Raw genomic sequence first — 20,957 nt, forward strand, 5'->3', positions numbered from 1 at the left:
CTCATCGTCTCCCACCGCTTACGATGCACGAACCGTGATTTTATGAAAATGATCCGGACGAAAAGTTCTAAAGACATGAAAATGACTTTTATTCTATCCAAAATGATGACTTGTACCCTTGAGAAACATTTAGAAACTCTCGTCAATCTCGTGGCACAGACGTTGATCAATAGGAACTCTTTCATTCTACATGTAAGCAACGGGAGGAGGAATTACAGAGCTGAGATAACGGAGATCAAAGTTTCTCGGCCTCATAGGATCCGAGTCAAGATATTCCTCGTGAGACGGCTACGCGTTCTATACGCAACCCCGTTAGGTGTATTGACGTCACCTCGCGGACCCTACCATGTGGTAAGGGGTTCATGCAAGCCCATCTTGCCTACATGTGCACTGCCAGGGCCTTAAAGGCTTAGCCAAATCATTGCGGCGGAATCCAGAGAACACAGGTGCTCAGATAAGGGTAGACTAAGATATTAGCTCTCTAAAAACCATCCATCGTGTTTCTATCGCTCTTTTACCTTCTAGAACCGACTTAAGCCGACAGTTTACAGCTCAGGTTGGCCGCGACCTGGGCACTGAACCGAACCATTGTGGTGGTGAGCCGAGCAAGTGGGGCATTCAACCTACAACAGGCAACAATTGAAGTCTTGCACCATCGGCTTGACGATGACGTGCTCATGAGAGTAACACGAAGGATCAGAAGTCGTCCGAAAATTGACTTGATACGTTGGTTTATGGTGGATGCTTCGTCTCTTATCGGGATTGTGTGGATGTCGTCGGCGAAGAGTTTCAGTATTCACACCTTGCGTATGGATTTGCCCAGCCATGAGTAGCTAGACGTCGCCGATGATGTGCTCAAGAACGCTGCCGTGGTAATGCATAAGTATGCAAGTGATAAGAGCAAGAACCTGCCCATGCAGCCTTACTTTGCTGTTGTCAGAACTGGTATTCTCTGTCGCTTCGATCCTGTCTCGCCGCCAATTGCGAGTCGACATACGGATACTTCGCCTTGTCATCTTGTATCCCAACAAGTGAGATCATGGCTGACTATGACGTCAAAGTAGTCACAGAGCCGCCTGCCACGGGTGCTGTCTCCGACTCGGACGAACGCTCCGCATCGAATGCGTCCATCCCGGCCCCGACAGGGGTGGTCCACCCGGCGCAAACTACGAAGAGCCTACCGAAGACCGGCGCCGATGCTGCCCTCGACCTTCTCAACGAGACAGGGCCATTAGGTCGCACTGTTGATCCAGAGCTCAATCGAAGACTCAAGCGCCGTATTGATACCCACATCATGCCGTTGATCTGTATCGTGTATTTCTTGCAATACATCGACAAGACGGCCATCTCCTACGCTAGCGTCACAGGCATCCAGCAATCAACCGGACTTCACGGAAACCAATTCAACTGGGTTGCCTCCATCTTTTTCTTCGGTCAGCTCGCTTTTGAGTTCCCAACTATCCGACTCATTCAGATGTTCCCCCTAGCCAAGTACACCTCCATCAACATCATCCTCTGGGGTGTCGTTCTAGCTTGTCTCGCGGCCTGCAAGAATTACGCTGGTCTCCTTGTCTGCCGATTCCTCTTAGGAGCGTTTGAAGCCGCTGTAGTGCCTGCTTGGGTTCTCTTCACCTCGCAGTGGTACACAAAGCAGGAGCAGGCATTCCGCGTTGGAATCTGGTTCTCTGTCTGTGGTGCAGCTCAGATGTTTGGTGGCTTTTTTGCATATGGCGTTGCAACGCATGTCGGAAAGGATCCAAGTGCGGCCTTGAGGGGCTGGCAAGTGATCTTCTTGTTCATCGGCCTGCTGACCGCACTTGTTGGCATCGCGTTCTTCTTCATCATGCCTGACTCGCCGGCAACTACAAAGTTTCTGTCTCAAGAAGAGAAGGCAACACATCTTGAGCGAATTCGAGATAACGAGCAAGGCATTGGTTCACAGGAGTTCAAATGGAAACATGTGAAAGAGGCATTTCTTGACGTCACGACCTGGCTGTACGCCTTCTGGATCTTCGCGGCCAATATCCCCAACTCCATTGCGACCAGCTTTGGGAATATCTTGGTGCGAGGTATGGGATACACGAGCGAGGAGTCTCTTCTCCTCGTCACCCCTCTCGGTGCCTACGAGATCGTAGCATTGATCGGCCTGACTTGGCTGGCAATGAAGACGAGACAACGGCTTTACTGGTGCATTGCCGGCCACATCCCTGCCATTATCGGTGCCATTCTCATGGCGACGACTTCGAAAGTTCCCGCCTTGATCGGATACTACACTTCAGGAGGTATTCCGATCGGATGGACGACTATTCTGGGGCTCCAGAGTACCAATGTCGCAGATTCCACCAAGAAAGTCACCGTCGCATGCACTGGCACCATCGCATACACGATCGGTAACATCGTTTCTCCTCAGACCTTCCAGGCCCGTGATGCACCGAGATACCTCCCCGCTAAGATATCGATTTGCGCCATTTATTTCTTGGTCACCGTTGATTTGTTCTTGATGCGCTGGGTGCTGGAAAGAAGAAACAAGAAGCGTGATGCCGAGAAGGCCGCTTTGGGAGATGCGTATATGGCGGAGGAGAACCACGAGTTCTGGGACTTGACAGATCTTGAGAACAAGGAGTTCAGGTATGAATTGTAAGATAGATTTATTTGGGAATTGTTGATTCCGTATTGTAGGTAACGTACGGATCAAGCTCCACAATCCACATCTTCAATCTTGAGTGAGCTTTCGTGATCTCTACCCGACGTAATTGAAGTCCTGACTTAAGTCAACATACCCACTTCCTGGCCCCCCCCTGTTTCTGGCACCATAAAAACGATGGGATCAAAACCCAACCTCCTCATTACTATTAACTATTGATCCTCAACCTCACACACTACAATATAGCTGCCAGCTTCACTAGGGCAATCAGACTTGCTGGATTCAACCGTAATAACCTCTTTTTCACCTACTTTATGTTACGCCCGCCGCAACTTGTCACTGTGGGCGCGTAGCTATATAATGCAGAACAAGGGAAAATGATGCGGAGTCATCATTATCGAAGCTTTTGCTTTGTGCCACAGTTGGTTGCCTTGTCCTGCTCGTAACACAAATGAGAGAATCACGTGATAACGCACTTGATGGACTGATTACAGAGTGCTAATGCTATTCCTATTTCGTGACACAGTGTCACTGTTTTATTTCCAATAGTGAAGATGATCCACCAGAAGTAGTTGTATAGTTGACCTTATTGCCTCGAAGCAGGGCAAAGCAGAAACACCCGTTACCGTCTTAGCACTTCAAATCAACAACTCAGGCCACGTACCACACCTCAATTTCTATCTCATCTTCCTGAGGTACGTGTACTAGAATACGAGGTCATCCACACGACCTTATTGGGAAACATTCTTCCAGGCAGGGAATCTCGTCATGGCCGGGATCCACGAATCGAGCCTCTCATCTGGAATGTGGAATTCATTTTCGGGTGCTTGTCCTGGAATCCGACGGACTTGCCCCGTCAATTCGTCTGATCTGGATGCATAGAGGACGATCACTACGGTTCACCTGAAAACACCCACTCTCGGTGGCCAAGAACATGGTTGGGTTGAACGGAGCGACCCGCATTAGCCCGACGACCACATCCTCAGGGATGTATCTGAGTGTGCATATGACACTTCGGGGCAATGATTGTGCGGGTGTCACATTCAAAGCCCGGGAGACTCCATTTTCCAACAAATGCTGCTAGAGAGTGTCTACATTGACATCTCGATGGGCTTTAAGGGAGGTCGACTCGTGCCTCAGAAGCTTCCTTTGCTCCGAAAATATCATTTATGCCGGCAACTGCAGCGCGGGGCCCCGCGTTTATGTGCGAAGGTGCAGATGAGATGGCGGAAGTTCAGCTCGACTTGTCTTCTCGGCCGAATGGCTGAGTTTCAACTGGTGGATTCAGCCGTCACGCAGTCTGGGAAAGTCATATGAGACTTCCATGATGATGACTTCCGATGCTCAAGAGCAGTGAGTTGAGAGGCTCGCAAGGCTATAAAGCGTCTAGATCCAGATTCACGAAACCTTGGAATCTCAGAACTCTTCAGGCTTGAAAGGAAAAGTACACTCAGATAGCCCCAACAAGACTGCGATAAATTCGCCATCAACCAGCTTTCTACTCTGCAAGCTTAGCATCATGAGATCTACTATCTTTACATCACTGATCGCGTTGGCGGCGGCGATGACCACGGGATCGCCCGTAGCTCGAGCCAAGAAATCTCCCTATTTCTTCCTCATCGGCGACTCCACTGTCGCGGTCAACGGCGGCTGGAGTGACGGTTTCCTGTCCTACCCCAAAGACCCCGCAAAAGGCGAGAACAGGGGGAAGAGTGGCTCTACGACCGTCTCTTGGAAGTCGAACGGCCGCTGGGCTTCGCTTTTGCAGGGCATCAATGATACAAAGGCCGATTACGAGCCCATTGTAACTGTTCAGTTTGGTCACAATGACCAAAAGAGTCTTACCTTGGATGAGTTTCGGGCAATCTGGTTGCCATTGCTGCCGAACTCAAGGAGGCTGGGGCGACTCCGGTGAGTTTTCACTTCTTGCGCAGGACATTGAGATTGATAACTAATCCTACCCAGATATTCGTCACGTCTCTCACTCGCCGTCGCTTCGAAGATGGTGAAGTGGTCCAAGACCTTGCTGAATGGAGGGGCAAGACGATCGCAGCAGCAAAGACCAGCAGCATTAAGTGGCTTGACCTCAACCTGGAGAGCACCGACTACGTCAATGCCATTGGAGAGGATAGCGCCCAGTATTACAACCTGGCGAGCACCGATAGAACCCACTTGGGTGAAGCTGGCGAAATCGTCTTTGGTCGCATGGTGATTGACCTCTTATTGGAGAAACGAAGTGACCTAGACGCCTACTTCAGCGCCGACGAGGAGATGTCTGACGCTACTGCGAACGGCGAGTTCACTACCGGGGGCAAGTGAGCGATCAGCGACGATGACAGACAAATGCCTCGCAGAGTTGTCAGAGAGTTAAATCGAGTTGGTACGTGGTAACGTTACGTGTAAATACCACTCGGAGGGCGACTAGCATGGTGGTTGAATGTCGACGAGGCCCAGATTGCATGCATTACTTCAGTACCTACATATTTCTGGAGTGAGAAACGTCTTGTTCAAGATGCACTGGAGCTGCACAGCAATGGTACAAAGATGAGGTGAATGTCTGAAGATAGTAGCAAGATACTACCAATCTTAAGTGTTTCATGAAAGCCGTCGTGAGCGGTGCATCGTGAAGTCGAGCAAGCGATCGTGTTTCCAGGATGATCGATCTGGGATCCCAGGACCATGGGATTGGTGAGTGGGGCCGGACGAAGGAAACATCGCCAAACAAAGTGGCCCGAATCGGAAGGTCCTCAATGATCTGCAAGAAGGATGTTGAAATGGTTATCAACACGAAATGAGGAGGCTGGTGTACCACAAACCAACACGAACCCCGCCTTACCTACAAGTAATACCTTAGCTACGGACAAAGTTCTCTTGACCGACCATTTCTTCTCATCTGTATCGAACCAATCAGTACGAACAACCGGCACGATGAGGCGCCTTTTTGCATTGGTCTTGACTCTGGTCGCCACCGCCTCTCCTCTAGCAGCGAGGAGTGGTGTCCACGAGCGGAACTTGAACTTGACCTTGACATGGGAGATTCTACCGACCAACAGCCAACAGCAATTCCGCGGATTGTCGCCAGTGTCGGACCAAATAGCCTGGGTATCCGGCACAGGAGGGACGGTTCTTCGCACCACCGATGGCGGTGCTTCGTGGCAATCAGTTGGCCCCAAATTGTCAACCGAAGACGCTGACCTGCAGTTCCGCGACGTGCAGTCGTTCTCGGCCGAAAAGGCTGTCATCCTGTCTATTGGCGAAGGAGCGGATTCGCGCGTTTACATCACGGCCAATGGCGGGGAATCTTGGATGCAGACTTTCGCTAATGAGGAGGCATCCGCATTCTTCAACTGCGTCGATTTCGAGGACGATGAGAGGGGTATCGCCGTGAGCGACCCAGTCGATGGCAAATTTCGTTTGATTGAAACGCTTGATGGGGGTAATTCTTGGACTACCATGGACCCCAGCGGGATGTCCCCTGCTTTGGGGGGAGAATTCGGATTCGCGGCCAGCGGAACTTGCATCTCTACCGCAGCGGGCCGATGGTATCTCGCATCGGGTGGCATCGATCCCGGCAGAGTCTTCCGGAGCTCAGATGGGTACCAGTGGGATGTCTCGGGCAGTGCGATTGCGGGTGGTGCCTCGGCCGGGGTGTTCTCGGTACGATTCAAAGACGCGCACAACGGCATTGCAACCGGAGGCGACTTCAACGTGGCTAATGGTTCCCTCCACACATCAGCATGGTCCGAGAATGGCGGAGAGACCTGGACAGCATCGGAGGTGTTTCCGGGCGGATACCGATCGGGCTCGTCATGGGCCCCGGGGCTGTGTGGGGTGGCTGTCGCTGTTGGACCATCCGGATCCGATATCACGCTTGATGGTGGGACGACTTGGGTTACATTTGACAGAGGCTCGTTTGACGCAGTCGAGTGTGTCTACGGCCGAGTCTGCTGGGCGTCCGGGTCAGCCGGAAGGGTGGGCAAGCTTTCGTTGAGTTGATAACCGTGCAGACATGAAGAAGGCCTTCACGGCTCATGGGAGATCCATGGAGGGCTGGAAGTTCCCAACCCAAATTCCCACAACTACACCAATAATCGCCCTCTGTTGCACGGGAGGCAGACATTAAGCTCAATAAACTCGTTGTCGTTCGATATTTACCACTTCTCGGTTTGTGTGAAGGATGACTTCATGTCTTTTCCTCTCCTTTGCCCTTGAACAACACAACCAATACGAGTGCGACGGCGGAGACCACCCCGATATACCTAGCCATTCTGACCAAGGTTCGAGACAAGAGGAAGCAATACCCTGCATATGCCCTCTCATCCCTCCATGAGCCTGCACTAACAGGCCTTGCCTGTGAATTCGGTGGAATTATGTTAGGACACCTCGCGGCCGAGAGCAAAGATGAGACGGCACGTACCTGAAACAGGTCACAGCGTGCCTCGCTTAAGCATGCAGGATCCGACAGGCGTGCTCCCAAAGTTCCAATCAAGAGCTCTTGTGGGGAGCAAATGGTGGGGTGGATGTTGTTGGGGACTATTGAAAGCAGCTGAAAACGAATGTTACTACCTGATTACAGTAGAGCTGTTGTGGCATGCCGGCAGCTTAAAGTCCCGTTCGAATGACAGGCTCTAGCCTAGCCGCCAATGCAGCCAGCGCGTCATGACCTGAAGCCCAAACCAGCATTACCAATAGTCGACTCCTGAGCGGTCTGTTGCTAAGGTCCGGAGTTCCACTTACACAACTCCGTCTCACTCCTGTACTCTGTGTTGATCTCACATTTCTTTCTCTGAAGTTCAGAGACGACGATGTCCAGAAAACGATAGCTCTACTGTACACTACGTGATCATGGCGGGCAGTCTTCACGCCCAAATTACTGAGTCGCTGACGCCCGGGCGCGTCTTCGGCTCTCTTTTCCTCGTCTTTGTTGGTCTGCTCATCCTCGATCACACGTGGAAGCCCACATACCCAGAGAACATCCCCGTCGTGGGCTATGGGAAGGGCACCGTGGCACGCTTCAAGAACTTCTACTACTACATGTTTCGCTACCGAGACTGGGTCATTGAGGGCTACAAGAAGGTATGTTATTGTCCCCCGCCGTGGGAACTTGGCAAGGCCAGAACAGACACTGATTCGGTATGCGACAATATAGTACAACAAGCAGAACCGCGCATTCGTGGTCCCCGCTGCCGCAAGCCGAGCACCCGACATCATCCTCCCACAATCCCTTACGAAATGGCTCCTCGAATACCCGGACTCGGTGGTATCCGCTCACGAAGCGCATAACGACGTCCTCTACAGCGATTATAATTTTCTTGGAAAGGTGTACGCCGACGATGTGTGGCATACTCTGGTAATCCACAAGAGCCTGGCGCGCCACCTCAGCACCTTGATCCCCGCGATTGCAGAAGAGGTATCCGTCGCCATGGACGAGGCCTTTGGCACGGATACCCAGGATTGGAAGACCCTGAACCTCTGGGACGCCTGGTTGACGATTGTGCCGCCCGTCACGAATCGAATGCTCGTGGGAGAGGGCGTGTGTCGCACCAAAGAGTTCTGCAAGGCCATGGTTTCTTTTGTCGACCAGGTCATTCTAAACTGCTTTGCGCTGCACATGGTTCCCCAGACCATCCTGCCCATCCTCGGACCTTTGATCGCATTACCCAACTGGTGGCTATGGCGCAAAGCCTCCAAGCACAGCTTGCCGGTGATCAGGAAACGACTCGACGACATGGCAAAGAAAGAGGCGGGCGATCCGGCGTATGAGAGCTGGGTTGCGCCCGAAGACTTTATCACCTGGGATATCCGCATGGCCAAATCCGAGAGGAAGTTCTTCGAACTCGATCCCTACGTGATCTCGAAGCGACTTCTGCCGATCCAATTCGCCGCCATCCACACGACCGTTATTACCGGTCACAGCATAGTCCTGGACTTGTTGAGCTCTGACCCGGCGAAGGGCTATATCGAAGGCATCCGGGAAGAGGCAGAGCGCGTTCTTCGCGAGGAGGGCGGCCGCTGGACAAAGAACGGACTTTCACGGCTGTATCGCCTCGACAGCGCAATTCGCGAGAGCCAGAGGCTCAGCAACTTCAGCTGTACTCTGATGGAGCGCAAGGTTATTGCCAAGGAGGGTATCACCAACGAGCAGGAGGGGTGGCATCTGCCAAGAGGCACGTTCCTCACCGTGAATCTCGAAGGTCTTCACCATGACGATGAACTGAACGCCAACGCGAGCGAGTACGATGCGTTCCGGACGAGCAGGAAGAGGGAAGAGTACGAGGCGAAGCCACAGTCAGAACGCAACTTGGATGAGGGACTGAGGTTAAAGAACCTTGGCATGGTTACAACAAGTGATGCTCATCTGCCTTTCGGACATGGAAGACACGCATGGTAAGTAACTAGCGACTATATCTCCTAGGTTTCCGCTATTGTCATGGAACTAACGACTTGTAGCCCCGGCCGCTTCTTCGTTGCTCACGAGCTGAAGATGGTAGTCGCTAATTTGTTCCTCAATTACGACGCCAAGCCACTGGCCGAGAGACCTAAGCACCAGTGGGTTGGCGTGACTGTAGTCCCGCCCGTTGACGCAAAGATCGAGCTCAAGCGTAGGAAAGGTACTGTATGATTGAAAAGGTAAACGCAATGGTAACGAATCATGAGTGGCTCAGGAGTATCAGGATAGGAACGGACTACAGGACTGGGTATAGTCGTGTACAAGATATTAATACAGCGTATGTAAATGAAACCTATCGACGATTTTTTATCTTTGGCTCTTTCGACAAGTCGATCGCTTCTCATGTCGCAATGCTGCGTCTCATAACTACGTAGGTGGCCCGAAGCAGCTACCAGACCTCCTTCTGTTTTGTCAAATTTCCAAAATGCGCCATACTTTTCGTCCCTTGATTCTGAACTCCGAATCCTCAGAATCGCTACGACTACTGTGCCATCAAACGCAAAGCACCCCTCGTCGACCTTGTCCGATTCACGGGTTTCTTCACAGCGCTCGACGATGCTCCCTCATACGTGCATAGACAGCTTCGCCTCCAACATCATCCCAGCTAGGCAACTCCACCTCTAAAGGCTTCCGAGAGTATTCGTCTTCTTGGTCCATGAAGATCTGAAGAGGCAGCAGTGGAGAGAGTTCCTCCCGCCGCAATTTTGATCTCGAGAGTATACGTCCGCGAGATCAAGCAGGAGTGAAAGGTTGGAGGAAATACGTGACTTGACGTCGGAAGTTTAAAGTCGACTTGCGTTGAACAGGTATGAGTGATAGGTACGCTCTCATTCAGGCTGCGACTGTTGCCTACTACCGTGATGTCTCTCGACCCTCTGGACCCTCCAGCCTTTCTCTCTGATACCTCGTCCTCCAAAATATGGACGTGCTGAATCCAAGGGGTGGTCCTCGTAGAGTCGACTATGGCAGGTGTAGATAGTGTAATTGCCTCTCGACATGGATTGCCGCCGACATTGGGAAAGCTCGGCGCAGGTCGTGGAGAAGCCCAGGTCTGTGCCAATACCCTTGTTGATTTTATCTTGATCTGCGGCGGAAGCATATCTGGAGCGGCAGGGCGAAAAGCAATGTTGATGTAGGCCGACGAGCTCGATGCTGCGTGCCCATCCAGACCCAAACGTATTGCCTGTGGCTGGGATGACTCGGCCGTGATTTGGCCTGTGGGCATGGAGAACATATTCTTTCTGACTGAGGCGGTTTCTTTCAAAACGTAGTGAAGGTCGTGCTCGTCGATGATGAGAGGCGGGTCTTCGGGGGATGGTGCGAGGATGCTGATGGGATGCTCAGACTCGAGGATCGGTACCAGTGGCTCTTCAGGAGTACCGTCCTTGATGCTGAAAACCCTGGCCCTTACGCTGTATTGGATCTTTGTCACGTTTGTAGCAAGATTATCCTTGTCGAATCCGGTCAAGGACGATGGCAGGCGGAGGTGGTGGCTACGGACTGCTTCCGTTTGGACTTCGTATTGGCAAACGTTGCTTGTGAGTTGGTGGGGGATAATGAATCGGAAGGGTATAGAGTAGATCTGTCCACGTTTGAAAACCCTCGTCGATGAGTAAACTGATTCGGGTACAGGCATGTACAACTTAAGGAGCAGATGTGTCGTTTCGGTCATGACGTGGACATCTTCCCGCCGAACATTAGCTTTTCCCAAGAGATTGATTTCGACGACGCTGAATGCTATATCTCACTGTGTACTAATCCGGACAGTGCCGTTGACTTGCGATCCCGCAGAGTAGATCTTTGACGTGTAGTGATGATCGATGTGAACTTCGACGTCCTCTCTCGTAGGAATGCCAATCAATTTTGCCATAGACGTGATACCGTTCGCCATTGCTCGCATGATACCCGGATGATCGACTTTGCCTCTCGGAAATGAAGCAACAACAGGCTTGGCAGCGGGATGCGAAGACTTTGAGTGGTGACTGGAGGGAACTTGGCTTCATGCCACCATGTTGAAGTAGAAGGGGCTGAACAAGCTAGTAGATCAAAACTCAATGGTGAAGTCGTACATGAGTTCATTCATGGCATCTGCCCAAGCAAGTAGAAATACTGTAACTCAAAGACTGATGGTATGACTCTACTTACAATTGGATTCGCTAGTCTATTTCCACGCATACACAGGTCTGCAAAGACTTCGCTACCCGCTTGACTCTACGCCGATTACGCCGACTACTCCGCAAAGATGCCATGATCCTAGCGGCGTGTTGGAACTATCCGAAATCTCGACATCGCCTATTTCTTCTACCTTTCTTACAAATCAAACAGGAACAATTTAGACATTTTGCATGGATGGTAGTCATACTTGACTTCCAGCTCCATGGCTATTGCTCACCTCGCTCAATGCGTGGGCCGTTTAGCGCCCCAGTCGACGAAACGAACACGCCCTTGACAAGGAATCCATATGACATTCTGCGCCCTATGCTAACTCCAAAACAGCCAGACATCTCTTCCTGGCCCAACTCCCTTATGTCTACAGGTCCCGATGTCGGCAATCTCGCCGGCTCATTTCTGGCCTGCCAGTAATCTAGCCAAAGCCTCAAATCTTGACCTTTTCGAAACTTCCATGTCTTCCCGCTCCCTTGGAAAATTCCGCTGCACCCCGGACACTCTCCGTGTTGATCACTTTGATCCCCTGGTTGAACTCGTTGCTCAGAGCGTCCTCGAATGAACTAGCACTATAAGCTGAGTAATAACAGCTCGTCCTATCGGTGTTCATGCAAGCTTGTGGGAATACCAGCAGTTGTCGTGCGATATTTGTTGCTTCTGCCAGAGCCTGTCCCTTGGGCACAATCCGATTAGCCAGGCCCATATGCAACGCTTCTTCCGCGGATACTCCACGGCCGGTGAGGATCATGTCGAGGGCTCGACCGAGGCCCACAATGGCTTGCAAGCGAACGGTGCCGCCGTCGATGAGGGGGACGCCGAATCGTCGGCAGAACACCCCAAAGACCGCGGTCTCTTCGGCGCCTCGAATGTCACCGAGAAGGGAAAGCTCCAATCCTCCAGCGACAGCATATCCTGATACAGCGCTGATGACTGGCTTTTTGATTTGCATTCGCGACCGCGAAGTCATTATGAACAGTCCTAATTCTGACTTCCATCTCAGTGCTCTGAACCCAGCCTCCGGGCTTGAGGTGACTGGATGCTTTAGCATACAGCGCCCGCCAATGAAGGATGCTTCCGTAGAGAGACCTCAGGCGGATGAAATCGAAGTGACTTTTCCCCAAGGTCCAGTTCAGAGTGCAATCATCCAGGATGAATTCTACATTCGATGGGACTCAGCCGGCTGGATGGGGCCCAGGTCAGTGCCGACGACTTTATACTTCGGGTACTGATCCCCAAATCGATGGCCCAAATCCCGGTTCCTGTCCAAACATCTAGTACCCGCTCAGGCCCATCGTTGCCTTCCATGGGAATGGATGACAGAGGATTTTTGAGGAGCATCAAAAGCGCAGTATATATTAAGTCAAGACCCTCATTCTGTATTTGGTCGTTTGGGGCCCAGTACTCTCCTGTTTTCAACTATTTTGATACGTTCGGCCGTGCAATTGGCGATAGTCGAGAATGCTCGAAGAGACCGAGGTTGCGGAAGAATAGATGCTGGATGTTTTTGACTCGTGGAACTGGTCTTCGTCATAAACGACAGTTGCTACCTCAATGCGCGATGGCATACTGTCGGTTCCTTGGTCTCGCCTTTCGCCCCTTGTTTGTACTAATCGGTGGTAGTATCCGTTGACTGAAGGAACTTTGGAAATACCCAAATCTCAATAGCCGAGCACGCGCCATTTCTGTTGTCGGAAACCTTGGAATGTTTCCTCTATTTTCAAGTAGTTGTTGATCTATGATGAGTCTTGATGCAGGTGTTGGTATTCCTTTCACAGGGATTTTGGTTCGAACCGTAGGGTCCTGGGGGTGACGAAGTATCAATATCTCTGTATTGATTGATTCTGCGTAAGGAGTAGAAGGGAGATTCCAACCGGAGGTTGGGTGGGTAGTCGAGGTCTAATTGTACTCCCTCGAGGTGGCCCATGCTCTGCCCTTACTCGCGGTCGAATTGGACTTCCAATCCGACAGCAGGAGTGTGGAAATGTACGAGACATTACAGCGTAGTCGCTGCGGCACAGGCTACAGGGGTCCCGGCCGATATCCCCCAGAGGTTATTTCCCCGTTCATGTGTTGGTGGTACAGCGATTTTGGCTCCAACTGCTTTGAGAGAGATCCCGGGCCCTTGCATCACACGAGATTCAGGCAAAGGCGCGGAGTAAAATAAGCACGTTGCTATGAAGTCGGTTGGGAGACAAAATCAGTACAGCACGGTTACTTCCAGAGACGCGCATGGGAAGCCAACATGATAATAAGCGTGGATCAAACCATCAGAGCGCAGAACATGTACGTGACTGGTCAGACCACGCTACTGTTCTTATAATCGCTTCACCAGTAGTTATGGACATACACAGAGACCAGTGCCTCCTCTGTTCAAGCGATGTGAAGGAGCCTTTACATGTTTCTTATGAAGGTTGGAAGACTTTGTACACCGCAATCATGTTCTCCTCGCTCAGCCCGGCCGCGTCCGCCTGTCCGTAGATCGAATGACACAACTCTGCAAGAGGTGACTCTACATTCGCCTGCCTCGCAGCTTCTGTAATGAGTTGCATGCTATTATAGCAATCCTTCATAAACGCTTGTGGGTTCCAGTTCCTATTGACAATCTTGGCGACTTTGATTTTTGAATACGCAGAAGCCATCGGCCCGGCGTCGAGTACTTGTCCGAAAGCATCGAGATCGAGGCCCTGCGCCCGTGCAAGACTGAACGACTCTGCAAGAGCGACCGTCATGCTGGTGAGGTAGAGATTGACCGCGTACTTGGTCTTGAGTCCGGAACCGATTGGTCCGCAGTACACGGCAGCGGAGGTGAGCGGCTCCACCACCGCCCGCATCCTCTCCGTGACGGCCGGGTCGCCGGCCATGAGACCCACTAATGTGCCTTGCTCCGCCGGGACCTTGCTGCCGCTGACTGGCATTTCGATAAAGTTGCCTCCCGCTCTTTGGACTTGCTCCGCTACGTGTTTGCTGACTTCCACAGTGATCGAGCTCGTGTTTATCAAGGTTTTACCGCGTAGTGCCGATTTAAAGTCGTCGTTGAGAAGCGAGGTTAACGCCGGGCCATCGAAAAGCATGGTGAAAATGACATCAGATTCCTGAGCCACCGCCGCCGGGGTATCGCCGATCTTAGCACCAGCTTGTATGAGCGCCGTATATTTGGAGGGACTTCGGTTCCAGACGGTCAATCGGAATTTGCGGGCGAGGTTCAGGGCCATGGGTGTGCCCATGAACCCTAAACCCAAGAAGCTGACACGCATTGTCCGAGGTTTGGCCCTCTGGGGGTTAAAGATGGTCGAAGGTTAGAAACTAAACCGAGATAAAAATGGCGTTCAAGAGATCCAATCTTTTACTTTGCGTTTAACGAAGGTAATTTCAGAACCAAGAAAGACGCCTTGTCAATGGGACAAATCAACTGATGATAAATAATACAGTTCTTACTACAGCACTCTACATCATCAGATTACCTACTTCGTCTGGGGGGACGTGATGGCTTGTTTTAATGTGACTAGCTTCACGCCCTAGGACGGTGGTGCTACCGATGGGATGTATTAGCCCCTTTGAATGGGCGTATGACAGGACCCATAAAATACATGTCAACTGCTCCCTACGCCTTACTTGTGATTCAAATGCGCCCACACTGAAGGGCGTGCGTGGATCTGGCCGACATCGCTGAGTTGACAGAGAGGAGAAAATCTTCTGGTTTGAGGTATCTCGAGTCATCATCTTCATGCGTCTTGGCAACTAGAATATTTCTACGGAGTACTGCAAGCTCAATTGCTCTGCTGCGCCTCGGGCGTCTTCCAGACTTGCAAAGTGCAAGTCTTGCGACGTACGGGAACCAGTCTAAATGTACCATTGGCCCGCTTGTTGCAGCTACGCTCCAGATGAAAATCTCGTTCATGAATGACTTGGCACTGGATCATCGTCAAGAATGCCCATCTCTCGCTTGAAGTCTCGAAGCCAATCTGGGTTGTCCGCTGGTGTCTGATTCCAAGGATCGTCACTAAGTAGGCTATCGTTAGCTGTAAGTCTCTTCCAAGTGGCCATTGAGAATTCTTACTCTTCGAAAGAAATCCACCTCGCCTGATGCTGCAGCTCGGCGTCGGTGGGGATCCGCCTGTTCGGGTTGCGTGGTGATGTAGTAATCGTCACGAAACGAGTGAGCTCCTTCATCAGTTTCCTGTAGCAGTTATCGTCGTTGACGAAGAACGTGGAGGTCGAGTACACTTTGCTGATCTCGCCTGCGTTGCCTCCGGCGGCGTTCACCTGTGACGGATCAGGTGTGCTTCCCGAGGAAAGGTTTGCAGCTGAGAATTCGAGACCGGGCTCTGCTGGGATGGCGCCTAAGATGGCATCAGATGTGCCGGATGAAGGGATAGCACTTGAAGCCTCCGATGGTGACAGTCCAGTCCTGTGACGGAACGCAGCCAGCCAATGGGAGGATCCATTGATGAGACTAAACAAAAAGTTCATAAAGGTCTTTGACGGGTTTGGCGAAGAGATCTCAATTCGCTCGACAATATTGCAAGCCTCTCGTTGTAATTCTTCGTCCGAGATTTGTGGCTCAATCAATTTCGAAATCTCCACGTAACTCTGTAGTTGCTCTTCCAATCCACAAGCCTCAAAGATACACGCTTTGCCGTTAATGCTAAGATACGTAAATCGTGATTTTGCGTTGTTCTTCATCGGCCGGACGCGCGCCTGCTGCACGATGGCCTCGGACGACATCAGTAGATCTCGCAGCCAGCTTTGGGTTGATGTTGCAGGTCTCTTGGAAAATGAAATTGAATCGCATCCAAAGATGACGCAACAGCTCTCATATAAAAGTTCTGCGTTTGTGGGCATCCGCTCATTTGTATTCTGGTGTTCGGCAGAAAAGTGTTTGAGCTCCAGCTTGATCAGCTCGTATGCATTTGGTGGTGTCTCTGGGACGCCTTGTTTCGTCGTGAATGGCCAAGGTGAGTTTCGTTCCATGTGAATCATGTCTAGGCGTCATCGGTTAGAACTTAGATCTTGCATGCTTAAATTCTCCGGTAACACTTACAAGGCTGCATCGAGTTCTCGACCATGTTCAAGACATTGTCATCGAATCCCCAGTCACCATGCCAATCTGCCATCGTCTTTCCATCTTTAAAATGCTCGGCCAGATGGTCAATCCGGTCTGTCCAAGAGGACATCGTGTGGCCGCAAAAGCCGCACCGGGAACGTATAATCTCGCTCTCGTACTTCCAGTCTCCCATAGGCCACCTCAAGAATTTGGCATCATGAACCAGTTTTAAGTGTTGCTGCAGGTGATCTTTTCGATAAAATGTACGATCTTCAGGTTGGCGGTCCCTGCATGCCTGGTAATTGTGCTTCTCTAGATGCTCCTTACTCGGGTTCGCTTCGCCGCAAAAGATACACACCGGCTGTCCGCTGGCGTCGGGTACAGTTGCGCCGGTCGGGGCGCATTCCCACCGCTCGAGGGATAGATGTAACGACTTCTCGTGACGCTGCCAGTTGTGCTTGGTTTTGAATGTCTCCGTACAAAATGTGCATTGATACGTATTGCTGGTCTGCCATAGGGTTCCCGTGCCTTTGGCCTCGGGGCGTTTTGCCAGAGCTCGACGTCGTCTGCGCTTTACTGCACTCTTTCCAAGGGGTTCGAGAGATCTCAGAGACGTGCGAGAGTTGTGTGAGTACGCCGAATTGGCTGAGCTTCTGCTAGAGTGCGACGTTCCTGCGCTGCTCGCAGACGACTGCCCATACAAGGATCGCGTTGGAATGGTGTCTGTCAAAGATCGGTCGCCCAAATCCTCTCCTTCAGACGAAAACCCAGATACAGCATTGGCAATTGCCGACACAGACGCAGGTTCATGTTCTGGGGGCGAAACCTGCCATCTCTGCATGGGGTTCAAGTTTTGGAGAGTATCGGAAAGGCCGGAGCCTGGAGGAATGTTGATGGGCATGGCTCTCGATGAAGTGATCGCTGGAGAGGGCGGCCGTTTGGGCGGCACTTTGAACCGTGTCCGTCTGCGTGTGTTAGCCAGCCAATTGGTAATCTGTTGTCTGCTGAGGCCAGTCTGCCGCTGCAACATCTCCATGTCCTCGGTGGTTGGGTATGGGTGATGATTGTTGTTCGCGAGCCATGTCTTCAATATACGAAGGGACTTGGATGAGAAGCGAGTTCCGATCTTCGGCGGCGTTGTGGTATCTGAAGGTTGGAGTGAAGGTATATTATTCCCTAGGTCGTTGCCGAACAGGTGTCCCATAGGCTCTCCATCGCCCAAGGCTTCCGAAAACATGAAAACGCCAGGCTCGTCGAACTGGTTAACGTTATTCACGGGTTGCCTTTGGGTAAACTCCATGCTGACATCTTGGCCACCGAGAGCGGTCGTGGCAGGGGCAAGTGCAAAGGCATCTTGTTGATGAGATGACTCAACACCGAGAACACCAAGAGATTCAATAGAACCAACACTCTGTAGATCTTGCAAAAGCCCGTCTTGTCCGGTTCCAAAATTGGTAATATCGAGTTGCTGGTTGTTGACAAAGTTGGACGTGATGAAGTCCAATTCAAGCGCGGCGGTGTAGTCGTCGATGTTGAGAGCTTGCGTGTCATTGGCTGCACCCGATCCCTTGTCCATCATTGTGCGAGTTGTGTAAGTGCTTGAGGATGCAGCCTGTCAACATCGGAGCAGTGGCATCTGTTAGTGCTGGCCGAGAACAGATAGGATGAAAGTTTCCCCGAACGAACTCTCTGCTTTGAGATGACGAAGAGTCAGGGCAGAGGTTGTGCCCGCACTCCCCGCACTGGATCTTGTTCCGTTGCTCGGGTCATCATCGTCCCGGCTATCGGCACACCTCTCATCTGCATCTCCAACTACCGGTAATACAAATCACGTCTCTTCATCACTTGAAAGTCGAGGACTGGCTTCTCGGGGGTCAAAATTAGAAGAAGGTTGAAGGGCATTGAGACGCCCAGGACGAGTCCCAACTATACTCTTTACCTGCGACAGGATATTGTTACTAATTTCGGTCATTTCTGGCGACTTTGCAAAAGCTGGGGATGATCATCTGCTTCACCGAATCACGCCCACCATTGCGCTACCAAACTCCCTTTAAGGTTGCGGACAGAGATGCGGCTCAACCACGCATCATTGTTCACGTCTCTCATTCCAAAATAGGATTCCGTGTTATCGGCGCCGAGCCCGGCAGAGAGCCGCAAGCCGGTCAAGCCATTGACACCGATCTCGGATGGGGACTCGGCGACCGAGCCGTTGATTTCGGAGCCAGCCGATCTCGGAGGTCTGGATACCACGCAAAAGGTCCACTGAGGCACAAACATTGCCGTGCTGGTACCGACAACATCGGCCAATCCCCACCATTTGGTCTTGATTGCTGGATTATCGGGAGATGCCCGTCGGGAGATGTCCGTCACGCGGCTAACCCCCGCGCCCCATGAATGTTACAATGGAGTTTGGACTCAACAAGGCCATGTCCTATTCGTGGGAATGAAGTGATGGCTTCTGTTTCAAGCAATTCATCTACCAGTTTTGCGGGGATGACTGGGTTATTCCGGGGGATGATCTATCAGTCCAGTCACCGAGGTCGGAAAAGTAAGCCAGGTGCAGCGCTCGAGACGTTTCCGCCGCGGGTGGATTCTTCGCAATGCCGTCGGTCAATACCGTTTCTTTGCCGAGTTTTTCGACTGGCTAGCTGTGAAAAACTTGGGATCCCCATTCATCTTTGCGCCATGTTATGGAGATGCCAAGTAACAGTCTTCTCTAAGATTCATCCCCGCATGGTCGACCGGAGAAGCCAAGCCTCTCGTCCCACATCGGCAGCCCACGAACATTATGCCCCACGACCGAGTTGAACAATCTGAAAAGCCGGAGCCGAGTAGCGATGGCTGGCCCGAAACCCCGGACTTGGCACCGACAACTTCCAATGCGGAGAAGAATGGCAGCATTGTGCCGGCTGTTGACGATAACGACGCGCGCCTAAGCCGCCAAGACACCGAAGCCATTTACAACAGGTTCACGCCAGCCAAGAAGAGGCTCGTTACCGCGGTTGTGGCTTGCGGTGGGATTGCCTCGACGGTCTCTTCCTTATTGCTTCTGGCTGCCATCCCCGAAATCGCAGCTGATCTCAACACAACGGGAACCACCATCAATATCAGCAACGCCATCTACGTTTTGTTCATGGGCATTTGCACTCTCTTCTGGGGTCCCATCAGTCAAGTTTACGGTCGGAAATGGGTAGGTTGACAAGTCTCTGCCCAAAACAGTAGCACCAGCTCACCAAAAACTAACCGCGCAGCCCTGCATTATCTCAGCAGCTACTTTCTTTGCCTTTAATGTAGGAACTGCTTTGTCACCAAACCTCGCAGCATTCTTCGTCTTCCGTATGTTCTCGGCGTTTACGGGAACAGCGTATCTTGTGCTCGGCTCCAGCTGTATCAGTGATATCTACAAGCCCACGGAGCGAGGCACCGCACTCGCATTCTTCCTCAATGGCACCCTCATCGGCCAGAGCTTTGGGCCATTCATTGGTGGTGTTATGGTCAACTTCCACAGCTGGAGATCGCTTTTCTGGTTTCAGTCTGCCCTGGCTGGACTCACCGCAATCCTGGCAGTGTCATTCCTCCCAGAAACCAGCCACCGGATGCGAGTCGACGAGCTGAAGGCCTTAAGTACTAAGGCGAAGGTGGCGCAGGTCTGGGACTGGGCGAACCCGTTCCGTGTACTTGCTCTCCTGCTGATCCCTAAACTCTTTGTGGCTGTAAGGTTCACTCAGAAACCACGTATACTCTATCTTCAATCGCAGCGGCTCTAACCATCTAACATAGGCAATGGCTGCTTCAGCTTTGGTGTGGAACATGCAAGCCTTGCTCACTCCCATCCGATACGTCATCAACCCCAGGTTTCACCTGACGTCGCCGCTCGAATCAGGACTATTTTTCCTAGCACCAGGATGTGGCTTCTTCTTTGGTACGTACGCCGGAGGGCGCTGGGCAGACCGGACCGTCAAGCGCTGGATCAAAATCAGGGGTAGGCGAGTCCCCGAAGACCGTCTGAGAAGCTCATTCGTGGCAATGGGAGCCGTGATCCCTATCTGTATTATCATTTACGGCTGGTCCATTGAGAAGGCAGTCGGTGGGATCCCTCTTCCGGTCATCTGCATGTTTATCCAGGGCTTCGCCCAGGTCATCGCGTTTCCCAGCATCAACACGTACTGCTTGGATGTGTTCAAAGGCAGGAGCGCCGAAGTTATAGGTTTGTTCCTGTTCTACCGCTGGTCTCATACATCACCAATGCTAATAAAGTGTGCTAATCTAGCGGGGAACTACTTCTTCCGATACGCTGTTGCAGCGGTTGGTACTGCTGCGTGTTTGCCTGCTATCCAAAGCATTGGTGTAGGCTGGTTCAGTACAATCACTGCCCTGTTCGTGTTCTTTGCCGCGGTTGCTGTATACTGTGTCGTTATTATTGCCTCAAAAGAGGACGTTAAAGATAACGAAACTGTCTGAAGTAGAATTACGGCTAGATCTAATGAGACCACGTGGTATGGATGAGATGACGATTCTTGGCTCATCTAGTCTCAAGACGACTTCTGCGTTGAGTTTCACTAAGCCGGCTCATCTCTGACCATTGTCGCGTAGTGTAATTGAACGTTCTAGGATCAGTCAATGGGCTTCCGAGACCGGAAGTGACTCCGAGT

General features: G+C 51.7%; 10 protein-coding genes across 10 annotated transcripts; 6 read left to right on the forward strand and 4 right to left on the reverse strand.

Moving 5' to 3' along the window:
* Positions 1-1,039: 1,039 nt before the first annotated feature.
* On the forward strand, positions 1,040-2,641 carry BDP81DRAFT_452375 (major facilitator superfamily transporter; the record flags this gene model as incomplete). Its single annotated transcript, XM_060592742.1, has 1 exon — positions 1,040-2,641. One exon carries the CDS (start codon positions 1,040-1,042, stop codon positions 2,639-2,641), a length of 1,602 nt encoding a protein of 533 aa, XP_060441877.1.
* Positions 2,642-4,163: 1,522 nt separating this feature from the next.
* BDP81DRAFT_463484 (SGNH hydrolase-type esterase domain-containing protein) lies at positions 4,164-4,963 on the forward strand (the record flags this gene model as incomplete). The annotated part of the gene is made up of 2 exons (XM_060594030.1): positions 4,164-4,555; positions 4,588-4,963. The coding sequence occupies 2 exons, from the start codon at positions 4,164-4,166 to the stop codon at positions 4,961-4,963; spliced, it is 768 nt and encodes a 255-aa protein (XP_060441878.1).
* A 598-nt stretch (positions 4,964-5,561) lies between these two features.
* BDP81DRAFT_434570 (oxidoreductase) lies at positions 5,562-6,788 on the forward strand. Its single transcript, XM_060590969.1, has one exon. It carries the CDS (start codon positions 5,573-5,575, stop codon positions 6,638-6,640), a length of 1,068 nt encoding a protein of 355 aa, XP_060441879.1. The 5' UTR covers positions 5,562-5,572; the 3' UTR covers positions 6,641-6,788.
* Positions 6,789-7,356: 568 nt separating this feature from the next.
* BDP81DRAFT_483327 (cytochrome P450) lies at positions 7,357-9,410 on the forward strand. The gene is made up of 3 exons (XM_060595052.1): positions 7,357-7,720; positions 7,794-9,031; positions 9,095-9,410. Exons 1-3 carry the CDS (start codon positions 7,490-7,492, stop codon positions 9,264-9,266), a joined length of 1,641 nt encoding a protein of 546 aa, XP_060441880.1. The 5' UTR covers positions 7,357-7,489; the 3' UTR covers positions 9,267-9,410.
* A 272-nt stretch (positions 9,411-9,682) lies between these two features.
* BDP81DRAFT_495527 (uncharacterized protein) lies at positions 9,683-10,986 on the reverse strand (the record flags this gene model as incomplete). The annotated part of the gene is made up of 2 exons (XM_060595407.1): positions 9,683-10,825; positions 10,901-10,986. The coding sequence occupies 2 exons, from the start codon at positions 10,984-10,986 to the stop codon at positions 9,700-9,702; spliced, it is 1,212 nt and encodes a 403-aa protein (XP_060441881.1). The 3' UTR covers positions 9,683-9,699.
* Positions 10,987-11,691: 705 nt separating this feature from the next.
* BDP81DRAFT_326944 (ClpP/crotonase-like domain-containing protein) lies at positions 11,692-12,228 on the reverse strand (the record flags this gene model as incomplete). The annotated part of the gene is made up of 1 exon (XM_060585102.1): positions 11,692-12,228. The coding sequence occupies one exon, from the start codon at positions 12,226-12,228 to the stop codon at positions 11,692-11,694; it is 537 nt and encodes a 178-aa protein (XP_060441882.1).
* BDP81DRAFT_434573 (uncharacterized protein) lies at positions 12,194-13,035 on the forward strand. The gene has a single exon (XM_060590970.1). The coding sequence runs from the start codon at positions 12,427-12,429 to the stop codon at positions 12,889-12,891; it is 465 nt and encodes a 154-aa protein (XP_060441883.1). The 5' UTR covers positions 12,194-12,426; the 3' UTR covers positions 12,892-13,035.
* Positions 13,036-13,534: 499 nt separating this feature from the next.
* BDP81DRAFT_434574 (uncharacterized protein) lies at positions 13,535-14,526 on the reverse strand. The gene has a single exon (XM_060590971.1). The coding sequence runs from the start codon at positions 14,513-14,515 to the stop codon at positions 13,664-13,666; it is 852 nt and encodes a 283-aa protein (XP_060441884.1). The 5' UTR covers positions 14,516-14,526; the 3' UTR covers positions 13,535-13,663.
* Positions 14,527-14,940: 414 nt separating this feature from the next.
* Positions 14,941-17,884, reverse strand: BDP81DRAFT_434575 (homeobox and C2H2 transcription factor; the record flags this gene model as incomplete). The annotated part of the gene is made up of 3 exons (XM_060590972.1): positions 14,941-15,261; positions 15,319-16,243; positions 16,303-17,884. 3 exons carry the CDS (start codon positions 17,882-17,884, stop codon positions 15,156-15,158), a joined length of 2,613 nt encoding a protein of 870 aa, XP_060441885.1. The 3' UTR covers positions 14,941-15,155.
* Positions 17,885-18,684: 800 nt separating this feature from the next.
* Positions 18,685-20,885, forward strand: BDP81DRAFT_380299 (major facilitator superfamily transporter). The gene is made up of 4 exons (XM_060586838.1): positions 18,685-19,495; positions 19,557-20,018; positions 20,086-20,512; positions 20,576-20,885. The coding sequence occupies exons 1-4, from the start codon at positions 19,094-19,096 to the stop codon at positions 20,764-20,766; spliced, it is 1,482 nt and encodes a 493-aa protein (XP_060441886.1). The 5' UTR covers positions 18,685-19,093; the 3' UTR covers positions 20,767-20,885.
* Positions 20,886-20,957: the final 72 nt, after the last annotated feature.

The sequence above is a fragment of the Colletotrichum phormii genome (assembly GCF_030913505.1).
Source record: "Colletotrichum phormii strain CBS 102054 chromosome Unknown BDP81scaffold_18, whole genome shotgun sequence".
NCBI classification, from domain to species: Eukaryota; Fungi; Ascomycota; class Sordariomycetes; order Glomerellales; family Glomerellaceae; genus Colletotrichum; species Colletotrichum phormii.